A 16,467-nucleotide genomic window follows, 5' to 3' on the forward strand; every position below is an offset into this window, starting at 1 on the left:
TTTCTATTTTTTCAATTAGCAGCTCCATTGCTCTAAACGACCATGGAGTGAAGGACCCACCTCGTACTCTGACTTTCCCTGGGTGCTGCCCTTGGGTGTTTCACACTGGCACAGCTCCCCTCTGCTAGGTAAGACCTGATAGTGCTGGACGTTTCTCTTTCACCTGAAATATAGAAAGAGTCGACAGAACAGTCTCAATAGTGCTGAGCGTGCTGCTAGAGTGTGGAAAACTTGCTGTGGGCTTGAACCTATTAATGCATGTGATCCAGGAATCTGAACCATTATTACAGAGCTGGTGGTGAAAGGCCTGAAGAGGAGGTTGTCTGTCAACCTGACAGACAGTTCCCAAAATCTTAAGGAACTATTGGTATAAATGATATATCCAAGTATATTCCTGACAGGATGGTTGTCAGTCTGGATCCAGAGGGTGAGAGTTCTCTTCTTCCCATTCCCTCTGACTGGCACGCCCTGAGATGTCCTGCTCCTTGGCTGCTGAGATGAGGGCAGTTTAACAACCTCGATAGTAACAGAGCTACTGAGAATAAAATCATAGAGTGGGAGAATGGTTTGGGGAGGGACTTTAGAGATCAGCTAATTCCATCATCCTGCCATGGGCAGGGACGCCTTCCACTAGCCCAGGCTGTTCAGAGCCACATCCAACCTGGCCTTGGACACTTCCAGGGATGGGGCGGCCACAGCTTCTCTGGGCAACCTCTGTCAGCATCCACTCAATCTTCTCCAGGCTGAACTGCCCCACCTTTCCCAGCAGATTTATTTGTTACTTTCTGCTGCATTCCTGAGTTTTTTGAACTTCCCCACATCTCCCAAGCCTTGGGAGGATTGAAAGCAGCCACTGACAGCTATGCATTGCAGGGGGCTGCATTTGGGATTCCCCACACAAGCATTTTCCCAGCTGGTACCACACAGAGGTTCTTCTCACACAGACTATGAATGTTTAGGTGTAATTCCAGGCCATATTGATTGGACTGGAAGTAGAACTTTCTTTGCTTCTCTTTATCAGAGCGCTTTGCTGCTCTGAGAGGGCTGTTTCATTTTGCCAAATTTCCATCTACAAAACAAGTTGGGGCCATGCGACCAAACCTTTTCTTACCAAGATAGAAGTTGCTTTATTATAGATCTCTGCTTGGTTGGTCTGCTTCTTGATTATTTTAGAATTAGCCAAAAAATTGACTTGAAACTAAATCCAACTTTGCCAGGAGCCACCTCTCTTCATGTTTTTCCTTCTTAACAGATGCTCTGACCTTGGAGACCTCCTGCCCAAATAACCCTCCTGGGCACAGCTGGAACCAGCCTTGCAGGCAGAGCTCTGGCAGATGCACCTTGGAGAAGTGTGATGTGGGACACGTGTCCAGCTCAGATGTGACATCAGGAGAATGCAGGTAAGGTGGCCAAGTAACCTTTTTGGGGTGAAGGGGGAAGAGTCAACAGGGTCTAGCAGATTCCATGTGCTGCAGGAGCCACCCTTAGAGGGAATACTGAACACCTGGTGATCAGCTCCTGGTGATCCAGGGCAACACTTTGCTTCTATTCACCAAAATTCTTTACTGGAACTTCTGGTGACCAGCAAATACAGCGAGGGGGTTTCTATTTCATGCTGGAGAACTGAGACATGGTTTAGGCATTCTTCTCTGTTTTCCATGTTTAACTCACAATTGGCGTTCCCATTAGGTGCCAAAATCCTATTGGCTTTGAGGAGTCACTTTTCTTTTTTTGCAGAGCTAGGAGCAGGAATTCTGAGGCCCCTGCCTATCAAGCTGCCTCCTTAGATCTTTAAAATTGAGATTAAACTGCTTGAGATTATGAAAGCTGAAGTGAATTGCAGTGAATATTTTAAAGATAAGGATGTTCCTGAAGGTGCAGAAGCAGGCAGTCTGCAGCAAGAGACTCAGCAGCTCTCAAAGCTTTTGCCACTGGCTTTCTGTAGAACTGTGCAGTGTGGAGGAGGTTGGGAAAAGGGCTGTTCGGGGGAGGAGGGATTGGTGTTGGTGATGAATTTGTCTTTCCCTGAGAGACCAGCTGACTGACTGCACAGAGTGTGGTGACTTCAGTTGTTATGTGCTTAAGGAAAATGGGCACTCTATCTCTCTGTTGTTTGGGCAATATGCAAATAAAGCCTGTGTTGCCAGGTGGAAAATATGCTCTGCTGATGACTACACTGATGCAGACCTTCCTGTTTCCATTGCAATGATGGACTCTTCACTTGCTGAGGTGAGTGCTGCCTCTGATGCCCGAGATGTGGTTTTGAACGGGCTCGAGCATTTTGTGCCTTGCCCAGACCCAGGTTCAGATGGCTCAGCCATAAATCAGCACTGCTCCACAGTGGATGGAGCTGGCCTCGGTCAGCAGGGTGCTGTGGGGGGTGTTCCCTTCTGTTTGGGCATGGTTCTGCAATACCTTGGTTATAAAACCAAACGTGTTCACCTGCAACTGGGTTGTGCTTTTAGCTATGGAGTGTTTTAAATGCGGTTTCAGGGCTGGGGACAACGCTGGTTCTGCAGTAACAGTTGGTTCTGCCAGGGAAGAACTGAGTGTTTTAGCTCTTTTTCTCCACCTGCAAGGAGCCACAGGATGCTTCAGCTGGGAGTACTGCCTCTCTTTGCACTTTCTCCCACGGGCACCATGTAACAGCTGAAAAATGCCATCTTTGCTGTAGGGGAGCTTTCCTTCAGCTGATGTACTCAGCTATGCCTTCACTGCTGCCCTGAATCTATGCCTTGAGCTTGCAGTTTTCTTGTGGCAACAGCAAGAGAAACTGCAGCTCAGCACACCTAAGCTGTGCCTCAGTCCTCACTATTTAAATCTAGACTCTCTGCTCCACCATACAGAGCTTCTAATGAGCTCTACAAACTCCAGTTTTGGTGAGGATGGTGGAAGAATATTGGTCAGTGGTTTCTGTGAACCTAGAAATAACCTTTGGGACTAAAGAGCAGCCAACCTCAGGGTGATCTTGGCTGTTGTGTGATACCTGTGAGTACAGCATGGTCTGGTTGTAATGGTAAATCAAAGTAGAAAGTAAGAGTTTTGGGGACTTTCTGTGGTTTCAGCACACTGGGGTGTAGAGCAGGTGAAGAACTCCCAGCTTGTGCTGCTACTACTTAAGTGCCTCTTAAAGAGACTCCTCTCAAGGATTCCTACTTTATCCAGGCCTTCTGGAAAGTTACAGCTGTGCAAAGGTGTGTGAAACACCTGTGCTTTGTTGCTCTGGGGCTTTCTGTAATTCCAGCTGGCCTCAAAAATGTCGTTTTCCAGTCTTATTCTCACTTCTTAGTATAAGCTTTGCACATGAATGTTCTGAAGGGGAAAAATGAAAATGTTAAAGCTTGTCCCAGAAAAAAGGCAAATGGGCTGTGCCCAGTATTTGTTCTGAACACTAGCATGTAGGAAAAATTGAATATCCTTGTTCAGTATAAAAAGTCTCCCTAGTTTTCTTTGGAGTTTTATTACATTGGAGTTGCAGATGTATTTGAGCAGATCAGTATGTAAGTGACTCAAATTATTTGTGTCAAATCATTGTCACCATAGAAGTTCAGGGGCTACTCAATAAAGGAGCACTCGTGAGAGCCAAGTGAGGCCTGGGCTTTTTGTTATTGCTTGGATTTATAAATGTGGCGGTTGTACCACAGTCTGAAAACCAGAGAGGTCTTCCAAATGTTAATGATTGTTCCAGAGGAATTGTGTCAGACTGTGGCCAGAATTTGCGGGCTGAGATAGAGAACCCTTGGATCATTATGCAAATCAGAAGGATGGATGTTGGGGGGAAGAGATTAGGGATGTGCTTCAGGGTCTTCTTTGGCTGTTCTTCCTCATAAAAGGACTGTGCCATTCTCTAATGCCCTGCACAAACAGGTTTTCCTGTGAGGGTGCTGAGGCCCTGGCACAGGTTGCCCAGAAGAGCTGTGGCTGCCCCTTCCCTGGCAGTGTCCAAGGCCAGGCTGGATGGGTTCTGAGCAACCTGGATGAGTGGAAGATGTCCCTTCCACTGGTTGGAACTTTGATCTTTATGGTCCCTTCCAACCCAAACCATTGTGTAATTCTGTTTTGTTAAGAAGTCTAGAATGTGATGTTTCTCTTTTATTGGGATTTTTTTTATCCCCTTTATGTGGAATACGGGGGAGTGTGCAACCCTGGTAGACAGCTTAGGGTTTTAAAAAACTGAGTTGAGGATCTTTGCAAAAAAAAAAAAACCACTGACCACGGGCCAATCTGGGCAGGGACTGGTCATATAGCATAATGTAACATCTCAGTCAGTTCTAGGTGATGCAAGGGCTTTTCTGTTTATTTGGGTGTTGTGTGTTAGTTTTAAAAGCCCTGTAGATTTCTTTTCTTTCCAACATGACATTATTCTCCCTCCCCAATACTCCTGCAGACCCAAAGGCCTGAACAGGGCAATTGCGTTGCTGCACTTCCTCAAGCTTACGAGAGACTTCAAATAATAATAATAAAAATGGCCTGAATTTGCATTAGAGGAAGCATCCACCTGGCTGAGGCAGGGCTGTGCAAGAGCCAGCCCAGCTCTGACAGGGCGGGGAGGAGGGAAAAGGCACTTCCTGACGCTGGGAGCAATTGGTCACTCTTAGGAGTAGCCAGGGCCCTTGGCTACCTCCTCTTCTCGTTTCCTGGGTTTCCTGTGTGCTCTGAGGCCATTTATGGCAGTAGGAAAGATACCATAACACAGGCAATCACTTGCTGATGTGGTTTGCCTGTTGTTTCTCCACACACTCTTCAACAGTGCTCTTGGGTGCTTGCTGTGTCGGGAGCTGTCCGGCCTCATTCCTCCTCTTCTTGGAGAGAGGAGTGGGTTTGGGTTAGTTTGGTTCTTTTTGACAATTTTCTTCAACAGTGGGTATAATGCAGCACAAGTTATAGCCAACTTAACCCTTTAAACCTCATCAGTTCCCCCTTGTATTTTCCACCCATAAAGGGGGTTCAACCTAACAGCCGAATGAGCAAGCTGCATGGAGCTTTCCAGGGTGAAAAGAGGAAGAGGGATATTGCACATACAACGCCTCCCTCGAAATTAAAAACCTCAAGAGGATATTGGTTTTGTCTGCGATGTGATAAGACTCAGGTCCAAAACCGCACTGTGGCAGCTGGAGGAACACGAGAAAAACTGCCAGCTTTTAATTGCTTTGTTCCTCTGCTGCTTGCACACCAGGGAGGCTTGAGGCCTCTGAAGGGGCTGGGTAATTGTAACACATAATATTGTAGAACTGGGTCCTTTCAAAGGTGGTCACTAAGATGTACAACACAGCACACAAGTTTTCTGTGTTCTGAACCACCTGCTTGCTCGTCCTGTGACTATTAACACTTTTATTTACCTAATGAGTCTGATCCCTACAGCCAAGTGAAGCTCTGTGCACCTCCTTGTAGGTTTTGAGTGTCAGACCTTGAAAATGGATCTCTCCTGATGCACAGATGGAACAGTGGTGGTGCCGTAACATGCTTGTTGGCCATTGAAAATCTATGTTAGGAGCAAACCATGGAGTCAGGAACCAAAACATGTCTGAGTGGGACATTCCTGAGATGGCTTTAGACTAGTGGGTGAAACTGTGCACTTACCAGCTAGTTCTTCACTGCTGGAATAGTTTAGGCACAGCCAGGAAAATTCAAGTTTTGACACACAAGTTTTACACTGGCAGTTATCACTCTGATGCAGACTCTTTTCTCTCAGAAGATTGACCGTGGGGAGTCGAGACCACCAGCTTCTCCGATCCCATCCAGGTCAGATCTTGTGTAAATTCAAAATCCTTTATCAAGAATCTGTATCATGTGGATGAGTATCTGAAAGGGTTTTGTTTTGGCAGTGATCACTTAACATCAGCCCGAGAAGCTCTTGCACCCTCAGTGGAAAGCACAGCACCAGTACCGGGTGAGTCCTTAATTTGGGGCGCTGGAAGTCCTGGATGTGCCCAAGCCTGTGTGTTTACTGAAGAATAAAAGCTGTGTTTTCTGCTGTCTGACGTTGCAGGCTGCCTTGTTATGGAGCAAAGAACATCCAAGGGCTTACATGAGAGAGGGGAAGATGTGTCAACTTCTGCAGCAACAGAGACAAACAGCGATAAGGACCCAGCTGCTCCCGTGTCAGGTACAGTGGCTGCTGCACTGCCCACTGAGGAAATGGTTTCCTTCCAGCACATCTTTGAAGTGAGGAAGCTGAGTAAGAGCAACAACATGAGAATTTCTATTTTTGCAAGTATTTTTAGCAGCCACTGCTCTCAAGCCTCCCTGAAGCTGAGTAGGAATAAAGTTTTTTACCCACAGCACTGCAGGCAGGGAGCATGAAACAACTTGGTGAGACCTTGGGGCTTGCTCAGCTGGCAAAACACTGAGTGGGGACAAAATCTCAGATAATTTTGACAAGAGAAAACACGTTTTTTATGGGTTTAAACAGTTATTTAGTTCAGTAGTGCCACCAGACGCTTTCCTCTCTTTCAAGGCTCTTGTACAGGAAGCTGGGATGGGTCAAGAGGAAAGATGAGGGTAGAGGCATTTGTGTTTTGCTCTGTCTTTGCTAGAGCCATAATTCTTACCAGATCTCATGATTTTCTTCCACTGAAAAACTATAAAACCAAGCCAAAACTGGAGCACGTGTCCATACTATATTTAAGTTGGTTTTGCAAAGCTGATCTGAACAAGCAGCACAGAATACCTGTGCATCTTTTCATCTTTACCTCAAAATAAGACTACAGTTTCTTGTTTGGTTTTGTTTCTTTCCTCAGTACTATCTTCCTGAAATCTAATTCTGTCCCTTCATTTAAAAGCATTTTCTTTCTACTAATTTCCCTCTACTGTTAATTTTCATATGTGCTCCAGGTGCCTTTGGCTAAGAGGAAACAGATATGCAGAACAAATTAAAAAGAGTCCCAATAGCTTTAAAGTCTGAGAATCCAGCTGCCTGTTGTGCATCTCTGAAAAGAAAATGTTCCTAATATTAGAACTGATAAATCTCCCCTTGAGGCTTCTAACCTGAAGCTAGAGTTCTTCTTGGTTTTTGTTTTCCTTTTTGTTTTTCCCTGTGCTGTTTCTTTGGCTTACAGCTGTATGTGACTGCATAAACAGGGGCAAACCCAAAATATTCTAGATGTCCTTAAAGGTATAGATATTAGTTAAAATCTGCCTTTTTAAACCGCAAACATAACAACAGCAAAACTGCCATGCCGGTAGCAAAATAATAAAATTTATTTATCCAAGGGAATATGACTTCAATTACAGGAAGTACATTCTGTTCTCAGCTGTAGACATGTAACTCTTATTATGGGGATTTTTTCCAATCATAATTATCATCACACTTCTTCCTATGTGTCTTTATAGTGTTCCTTGCTGCCTCCTCTTTTTCTCAGTGATCTTTCAAGGCATTCAGGGCAGTTTTTTAGCCCAGTTGGCCCACGGCTGAAATGGTGGGTGTTGGAAGCTCGGTGTGTTTTATTGTTACTTTTGGATTTGGGAATGTTTCTCCACAGGCCCAGGTCAGATCAAGAAGGAATCCTGCCTGGTGATGGAAGAACACGAGCCAGTGTTTCAAAGTGTTTTGAAGCAAGACCAGGTAAGAGAAGACCAGGTAAGAGTGCTCGTGACAGCAAGAAGCCCAGCTGGGTTGGAGCAGTGACACAGGAGGGGACACCCCTGGGGTGGTGTGGCTGCTCCCTTGCTGTAATTGATCTGATGTGCCTTTAGGAGCTGGGCCAGGAAAAGAAAAGTAATAAAGAGCAGAGTGAGGAAGCACCAGCTGTGGTTCCCAGCAGGAAAGGTAAGGGGGTTTTGCTGGACACCTTCATATTACAGGAGCACAAGCTGAGTCTAGAGCTGTGTAGAGAGGTGCAGGGAGCTGCCTGACCCACACCAAGCGTGATCAGAGGCTTTTGTTTTAGGGAGATCAAAATGAAGAGAACAACAGTGGTGTCATGCAAAATCTGCTGTTCTGATTTCTGCAGATACTGAATCTAATCAGCTTCACATTCCTCTAGACAGGAAGAAAATTCTTAGCTGCAAAGTGTTGGGATATTTGAAATAGTTATGGCACTCCTGCTCTCCCCAAAGATTTGTAAAAGAAGCATCTCTGTGCTATCCATTATATAGAGGAGCAGGGGGTTGTTTCTCCTTACTTTCCAAATCACCTCCTCTTTTGCCTTTGGAGATCACTAAAAGCTGGGGAGGTAGTAAATCACATAATAGCCTAAAGCCAAAACCTGCAATTAACCATTTCTTTGCTGATGAGATGCCAGCTGAAGTCCCCAGAACGGACTGTTGGGGTTTTTTACAAGTGACAGTGCTGTGGCGCCTCACAATGGATAGAACCTGAGGCGCACAAGATATTTTCAGTGGTGAGAGCTTAACGCTGGAAATCTTGAACAGTGGCTTCTGTGGAAACTTAAAAGATTCTCACAAGTTGGTTTGGAGAGGCTGTTTTTTCACTTTGGTCTGAAAACGGGTTTTTTTTTGATCTCTTTTCAGGGAGTTCACCCACTGCAGGTGGCATTAAAGGAGATAAAACCAAGCAAAATGAGCCGTAAGTGTTTTGACTTTCAGTGATCACCTGCAGGTATGAATTTAAAGCCACAGCCTGTTTCATGGTTCTTTTTCTTCTCCTGCAGTGACTCCCCAAATGAGAAGGAAGTGGAGGTAAGTCTCAACTTCTTGTATCCTGGAGTGTTTCAGATAACAGATCCTGTAGATAAACTTTGATCTCTGATTAATCAATCTCCTCTTTTACATAAAAAGAATGATCCAGCTTAAACTAGATGTGTAGGTTAACTTGTGAAATCTCTTTCCAAGCCTAATGGAAATTTTTGCAAGAGAGGAGATGGAGAAATCTGGGAATCTTTAAAACCAAACAAAGATATGTCACTACCGCAATATTTGTTTGCAAGCTTGAGGGAGCATTGCTGTGACCTCCTCCCAGGCAGGATGTGCTGATTTAAGACAGTTTTGTCAAAAGGCACAGATGGCACAGTGTGCTGCCAGGATGTCACCTCTTCTGGCTGCAGAACATTCTCCCCATCACTGCAGATGGGAAAGCCTGCTTTAAGGAAGTGGGTCATGTTCACTTATTCTTCTGTATCTCTCCTAAACTTTGGTCATGGGGTACAGTCCCAAATGTCATATCAGTGTCCAAATCTACATCTGCATCACTTGGATTCCTCTGAAGTCTTTTATTTTCCCACAACAGGCTGAATTTCTGAGGCTGTCTTTAGGTTTTAAGTGTGACTTGTTCACCTTGGACAAGAGAGTGAAGCTTGAAGAGAGGTCCCGAGACCTGGCAGAAGAAAACTTGAAAAAGGAGATCACAAATGCTGTGAACATGTTAGAGGTCAGTATTGGCCAGGGCTGGTGGGGTGGATGGGATAAGTAATGTGAGTGCCTCTCTTAAAATAGCTTTTTCACACTGATGTGGGCCTGAACACAGCTCCTCAGTGTCATCAGCTCAACCCTTCATTCTCTTTTAATAACTCACACCAGTTTTCTTACCAATGTGTGCTCTTAGGCATTAGTTCCTTTGTGTGAAGAAGATAACCAAGCACAGGAGATCATTAAGAAGCTGCAGAAAAGCCTGCAGTTCCTCAGCCAATATGCAGCTCGAGTTGCCAGCAGAGCAGAGATGTTGGGAGCTATTAATCAGGTAACACTTTCCATCTAAAAGCACTTTGTACAAAGCTGAAGTCTTCTAGCTGCAAAAGGATGATAGCCACATCTGCTTGCTGGGCTGCTGGTTCCAGGATTGGATTTGGGAACCTGGTTTTTGTAGTGTAGACTGGCCAGTACAGCTTAGTCCTGGCCTTCTCACTCTGTGGTGTTATAAAGAATCCCAGGTACTGAGAGCAGCTAGAATTTTGCAAAAACCAACAAGAGAAATAATAAGGTTCTGGTTAAAAAAAAAAAAAAAAAAACCAAACAAACAAAAAAAAAAAAAAAAAAAAAAAACAAAAAAAAACCAAAAAAAAAACCAACAGAAAAAACCCCAACCAACCAAAGACTTTGCAGCAGTGGGATGTACAAAATACCAAGCAGGGAGGTAACAATGGCCTTGATGCTGCAAAGATGGTTCTGTGCCTTATGGGAAGGGCAGCTAATCAGCTGCATCTATGGAAAATAACATTTGAGCAGGGCTTTGTAAGGTGTAGTTGTGTATAGTACCCCAGAGCAGCAGGCAAACACGACTTGGCAATACCAGCAGATGCATGGTGGCAGCTGAGACTTGTAGATCAGAGGAGATGATGAGGAGGAGTTGTAAGGGCTTGGAAAACTGAAGACTGATTTATTTATTTTACAAGAGCAATCCCTAGAGAAATGAAAGCTGTGTAGCATGTGCCGGAACAGGGGTTGTAGTGAAGCTTTGAAAGGGAGGATAAAAGTGAGATACCAGAGGAGAGCAGATGCTTGAGGGGGAACTCTCCAAACATGAGGCAGTTCCTGAAGCTGCTGCTTTCCCTGCTCCCTCAGGAGAGCCGGGTGAGCAAGGCCGTGGAGGTGATGATCCAGCATGTGGAGAACCTGAAGCGCATGTACGCCAAAGAGCACGCGGAGCTCGAGGAGCTCAAGCAGGTCCTGCTCCAGAACGAGAGGTCCTTCAGCTGCCTTGGAGACAGAGGTAACCAGGAAAAGCCTCTTTCCCCTTGCTGGCACCTGCCAGAGAGACCCTTAGAGCTGCAAAATAGTGATATAATCCTTCCGCATCTTAGGTGATAGAATTATATGGTTGTTTTATTGCCTCTTCTAAAAATGGAGGGGGGGAATAGCAATTTATTAACACTGTTAAAAGCAAAGTTTTACCTAAACTGTTATGGCTCTCAGGCTGTGTGTGTGGGACCACTGCAAGTACACAGGAATGTTCTGGCTTTCAGCAAAGTGCATGGCATGTGTTGGTGACAATCTTATTCCTTGTGAGCAGTAAATTTGGGTGCTTGGCTTGCTCACAGTAGCTATTTCTAGGTAGCTGAGCTTTGGCTGCTCTCTACAGATGCACCCTGCCCTTTCCTACATGAGAATTACAAACCCCTTAAGTGCAGGGGGGCCTCAATTTCCCCTTCTCAGCAGGCAGGTTTGCAGCCAGTGCTGTGTACTTGTGGCTTCGCCAGAGAAGTATTAAATTCTCCTGAAAAATAGGATGTGTTTTTTGAACACCAAAAGGGAAGCCTTCCACACTATAAAATCCTTGCAGGAGCCTTTTGAATCAGAGTCCTGACTCTGAAAGATAGTGCTGTAAGAGGACACTGCTTCGATAATAGAATGCATTTGATGACAGTGACAGAAGTTGATGCTTGCAGAGGAAGGTAATGTCTGAATGTTATGAACTTATTTAATGAAATAGGAAACTTTTTTCTGATATCTCATTTCTGCTTTCTGAGAATGCTTTGCTTAAACAAACAGAAAGCCAGACCTTAGGCTGCAAATTACACTCACTGCATTCCTGTAAGCAGGAATGTTTGATCTCTTCATCTCTGATGTTTGATCTCTTCACAGATGAATCTATGAACAAGAAGCTACCAAGTCCTTTTAACTTTAAGGTAATGGTCCTTACGCGAAATTTCAAATTTTTTAAGTGTGTGTGTGTTTTTCTTTGCTTTGTTGTGTGCTGGTGCTCTGCTGCTTGGTGCTTTTCTCTCACAAATACGGGCTGGTGTCATCAAACAGGAGGATCTACTTTTCAGGCACCCCACCAACCTTCTAAGCGGCCCCCCTTAGAAGATGTAGGTGAAATTGTCAGGCTCTCACTCACTGGTTAAGAAATATTGTTCATGTATGGTTCTCTTGGAGTTAAGGAGGTTTTAGCACAAAAATATGAGATGGGAGTAGCTCAAACTGAGTGTAAGAATTCCTGTGAGTGAGGTATGGGGAATTTAGTTACATTCAATTTTGGTGTTTTGCTGGAAGCTGTGTAGCCAGCCTTGCTCAGGTGGGCAGAAAGCACTTACTGTGGAAAGATGCCGCTTTAAAAATCTGATTTGATCTGCACTTGAGATTGGATTCTTTGTGTGTCACTTCAAGCTAGGTGTCTACATCCCTTTTTTAAATAGAGCTTGTATAAACCAGATGGTATTCTGTGTGCTCAGTGGGTAACCCAGTTGTGCCTTGCTAAGAGCCAGTAATGCCTCTTATTTGTGTAGCCCTCATCAGCCCTGCGGAGAGTTAGCATTGCAACAGTGCCCAGGAGTGCTGGGAATGCAGGGACTGGGGTGCCACTGGTAAGTAGGGGCTGCTGGAGGGATGCTGAGGTGCTTCACCTCCCCAAAACTGGCTGGGATGGAGCATCAGAATGCCAGTGCAGTAAGTGTGACAAATTTCCCCTCCAGGCCCAGCTCCATGAACCTGATGGGGATGAACGGAGTGACAGATTCAGCAGGAGATCAAGCAGTTGGTAGAGTCACCTGGGTTTGTCTTTGAATGGGGGAAATATTTTTTTTACTCTAACTGTGCATGTAGCAAGCAGTTTATGGAGGATCATGGGGTATAATAATATTTAGGCTATACCTTTCACATTAGTTTTATGAGCTATAATGTGTAAATGAGCCTTATGAGCTCACCTTTTTTATTTATTGAGCATTGACAGCTTTAAAAAAAAATCCCTCAACTTTCTTGAGGCATTTCTTTATTTCTTTTCTTTTTAGAACTAAAATGTGAAACCTAAATATCTACAGTGGATGGATCTGTAGTTTTGTTTGGTTTCATTTAGGTTTGCTTTTTTTAAATGATCCTAATTTCAAGCAATTAAATTTGTAAGTTATTTGTCTGAGGTCAGCCAAATGAGTAGGCTGCTGATAAATTTCTGATTTTCTGCTCTCTATCTGCTGGGGAAAAATCAGACAAATTTGTTTAACACATGGTAGGGGCAGGCTAGGGGTGAAGCAGAACGAGAAGCGTCCCTCGCTGCAGAGGTTCCTCAGCACCTATTCCTGGGCAGAGTATGAAGAGGAGCATTTTGAAACCAAGTAAGTTCAGCAGCAGCCTCCTCCCAGGTGTGCTGGTTTGGTTTTTAATGAGCTTTTAATTCACCACCTGGTCAGGGCTATAAAGCCAAGCTGTTGTGAATTTGGCAAAGCTTTGGAACTGTTGATTTCTGTTTACAGAAATGAGCAGTTGGAATCACCTGCTGAAGTACAGGAACAGCCAACTAGGAAGGAAAGCGTCTCTGAAAAAGGAAAATACTCATCTAAATGGACCCTGGAGTCAATGTAAGTGTTTTTCACAAGTTAAAGCCACGCTTGGAAGGTGTACATGGGAAGAGGGGTTCAAAAAAAAGGCCAGGATATTCAGAGCTTTCTAACAAGCAAGATTTCTTGCCACTCTTGCAAGGCAGCTTTTCTGCATCCTCTTCAGAACCAGTGTGAGGTACAGGGAGCACAGGTGGGCTGGTGAGCTGGGCCAGCTTAGCAAGAATTTGCTTCCTGGGCTGTGTTCTATACCTGGAGCCAAAGCTCCCCCTGCACAGCTCAGTAACAATCTGTCACTTCTGATGTTTGTGGGGTCTCGTTTGCCCTAAGGCTTGGTGGAGTGGGAAGAGTTGCATATTTTGAAGGAACACTGAAGGACTCTGTGCTTTCCTGCTCTGCCCAGGTACAGTTTGATGTCAGTGTGGACATCCCACTTCAAGGCTTCCTTTTGCAACGCCAACAAAACCCTCTGGGTGTCCGTGTCCATCCTGGTCCTGCTGGCTGCTCTCACGAGCTTCCTGACGGGGCTGTCCCTGCAGAGGCCGGCGGATGCAGCCCCCGTGGGCACCGGGGACTCCTGGACGTCAGTGCAGCAGCTGCTGTGGCCCTACACAGGACTGCAACACAACGGCCCTCCCCCGGTATAACCCCGGCCCCGCTGCCGGGCAGGACGGGAGATGAAGCTGGGATTTATTGAAGGTTATATGTTTTGTTGGGTTGTGGGTATTTTTAGGGGAGAGAAGAACTTCTTTTCTTTAAAGCATGACTTGAAGTGAAAAAAAAAAAAAAGGTATTTTTTTTCCCACTCCAAAAAAAGTCATCTTTAAAAGTAGCTGAAAGGGTCTCAGTTCTGTTGAAGTTTACAACAGAATAGTGATTTTGAATGTAGCTAATAATAAACATGTCTAGGTGGTCTAGCCACAAGAGAATAAAGAATTTATTTTGCTTGAACGAAGATAAAATGTTTGTGTTTTAGAACCTGTTTCAATGTTTTGACTAGAAAAGGATTTAAGACTTGAAATGTAACTTTATTGAAAGCTTTTGATAATAAAGTTTTAAAGGAAAGCATGCAGTATCTAAGAGTATGCTAAAACTCTGGTAGCAAGGAGCAGCTGATACACAGAATCAATAAACAAGAAGCCAGCTCTTTCCACTTTATCCATGGCTTCGTTGCTGGCAGAATCCTTGAGCATATGGTAGAGTGTGGAGTGAAATTCAGACTCTTCTCCCAGCTCTTCTGAAAAAGCTTCACTGGTTTCAGTGAGCTGGAGGTTTTGTACTTTCTCACCACTGAACACATAAAGAGACCAGTCGTTGTCTTTGGCAGAGCCTGCTGTAAGATGTTCACTTACCTGTTGCAGGAGAAAATGCACCATGAGCTGAAGCCTGTGCCACTGTCAGAGTCCGAATTCTAAGATTTGTGTGTCACCTGCATTTAACCTGAGAGTGAGAGCCACTCCAGCTTTCAGCAGTGGGGTGTGTTACCTTTCTCCAGCCACACGTGGGAGTGTTTGGCTGCCTGGGAGAAGTTTTAACCGTGTGCTTTAGGTCACAGGTGGAGACAGATCAACACTGAAGTTGCTTATTTCCCTCCTTTGCAGTAGGGAGCAAAAGAAACCCTACAGGCAGGAAGAGAGTCCCAGCTGTTCTTTAAAAAGCTGGCAGAGCAGATCGCTGATTTTCAAGGGGCCTCTGAAGAGCATGAAGCTCTGGCTAAAACCTCCCTTGGTGACTTACCAGTTCCATTTTCCTTAGCAAGTGTCTTTGTTGCTGAGACTTGTGTCCCTGAGAGTTCTCTCAAGTGCCGTGTGTGGCACTGAACTGGAGCAAGGGCTGAAGCTCTCATGGCTGAGTTGTTTCTGTCTGACTGGGGCAGGGGTCAGTGCTGATCTGCTCTGGAAGTTTGGTCTGACTCCACAAACCTTGAACACAACCTGCTCTGGTCCTGCTTCTCTATTCCACTTGCTGTGAGCAAAAGCAGCTGCAAGCAGAGCCATCTGTTCATAGGCCTTCACTTCTGCCAGGGCAGCCTGCAGTGCACAAGTACAAATCAGACAGAACAGATCTCACTCTATTTCCCTGTGTTACGGCAAGGGCAGGGCCTGCTTTACTGCAGCACAGCAGCTCCCAGTGCAGGAAAGGGTGACCTGAGTGAAAAATGGGGAAAACCACCAGGAAACTCTCTGGCACTCACCTTTGTGGGCACAGGGATATACCTGGGGGAGTACTCTGCTGGATGCAAAGGCTGCAGTAACTGTGAAGAGTCCTTCATCCACACCAGTTGGCTGCAATTCCCAGGCCTGATAGGGCAGATTCAGGTGAGCATCCTGGAGCAGAGCTACTGTGTAAAAGGCACCCATCCCAAAGGTGATGCTCTTTTCTTCTGCTTCGTAAGTTATGTTGCTGATGCCATCAGCTCTCCACTGCTGGCCTGGACAAAGAGGATGGAAAGATACAATGATGAACACGGAAGGCTTCTAGCAGTAATGCTGAAGTAAAACAAAACCAAAACAGCAGTAATAAAATAAGTGTTAACTCATTTGGGGTCTAAAATTTAAGTTCCCCCAACTATTTCTAGGCTCCAAACTGGCCCTTATCTTTACAGCTGGATTGTGACAACAGTACAACTCAGTTATAAATTCCACTACTGAAACTTAAAATAACTTTATGTCCGAAGTTTGATCCTAACCTTCAGGATCCCATCGGGCAATCACAGGCACTTGAAAATAAATCACATTATCAGGGAGCCTCAAGGTGATCTGTACTGCTGCCTGTGTACCATCTTCGGCTTCTTCTGGGGAATATGGATACACCTCCAATCCAACATCCAGCAGCTTTGGCAAGAGAGGAAAAGGACAGATAAGGGGTTTATAAGAAAATGAAGGGTTTGGGTTTTTTCTTTGAGTTGATCCAACCACTGCAAAGTTTTTAAGGCGCCATTTAAAATGGTTTGCTAACAGTGCACATTTCCAGCTGCACCTTTGAGGGCAGCAGAAGAGCAGCCACCACGAGGCCTTGGAGCCCTTCCCGTGCTGCCGAAGGCAGCCTCAAGGCAGGGCCACGCCCTGGGCACAGCCACTGCCAGCAGAGCCACAGCCTCGGAACCCGGGAGCAGCTGGGAGGCAGAGGCGGCTGTAATTCCACCCTGTCCCACAGTGTCAGAGGAAGAGAGGTCACAGGGGCTGGGAATGAACATCCCAGGCTCTTCCCCTGCCCACAGCTCTGCTCTCTGAGTTCGGCTTTTTGGGAATTTTGCTTACTAAAGGTTCCCAGCTTCACAGTGCGATTTGTGGGTAGGTCA

At 45.3% G+C, this 16,467-nt stretch overlaps 1 protein-coding gene across 5 annotated transcripts in view; it reads left to right on the forward strand.

Moving 5' to 3' along the window:
* Positions 1-14,231, forward strand: part of IRAG2 (inositol 1,4,5-triphosphate receptor associated 2) — a 35,830-nt gene extending 21,599 nt beyond the window's left edge. For 2 of the 5 annotated variants that reach the window (XM_040062630.2, XM_058420278.1), the window contains exons 22-40: positions 20-128; positions 1,253-1,400; positions 2,148-2,229; positions 5,678-5,742; positions 5,826-5,890; positions 5,990-6,106; positions 7,482-7,564; positions 7,696-7,768; positions 8,473-8,527; positions 8,613-8,640; positions 9,188-9,328; positions 9,503-9,637; positions 10,459-10,606; positions 11,479-11,522; positions 12,123-12,200; positions 12,309-12,373; positions 12,843-12,944; positions 13,083-13,187; positions 13,570-14,231. In XM_040062630.2, the coding sequence (XP_039918564.1) occupies positions 20-128; positions 1,253-1,400; positions 2,148-2,229; positions 5,678-5,742; positions 5,826-5,890; positions 5,990-6,106; positions 7,482-7,564; positions 7,696-7,768; positions 8,473-8,527; positions 8,613-8,640; positions 9,188-9,328; positions 9,503-9,637; positions 10,459-10,606; positions 11,479-11,522; positions 12,123-12,200; positions 12,309-12,373; positions 12,843-12,944; positions 13,083-13,187; positions 13,570-13,813 (1,887 nt within the window). In that variant the 3' untranslated portion in view covers positions 13,814-14,231. The remainder of the gene's footprint in view (positions 1-19; positions 129-1,252; positions 1,401-2,147; positions 2,230-5,677; positions 5,743-5,825; positions 5,891-5,989; positions 6,107-7,481; positions 7,565-7,695; positions 7,769-8,472; positions 8,528-8,612; positions 8,641-9,187; positions 9,329-9,502; positions 9,638-10,458; positions 10,607-11,478; positions 11,523-12,122; positions 12,201-12,308; positions 12,374-12,842; positions 12,945-13,082; positions 13,188-13,569) is intronic. The other 3 variants (XM_040062632.1, XM_040062633.1, XM_040062631.2) reach the window with 3 other exon arrangements.
* Positions 14,232-16,467: the final 2,236 nt, after the last annotated feature.

The sequence above is a fragment of the Hirundo rustica genome, chromosome 4 (genome assembly GCF_015227805.2).
Source record: "Hirundo rustica isolate bHirRus1 chromosome 4, bHirRus1.pri.v3, whole genome shotgun sequence".
Classification (NCBI taxonomy): Eukaryota; Metazoa; Chordata; class Aves; order Passeriformes; family Hirundinidae; genus Hirundo; species Hirundo rustica.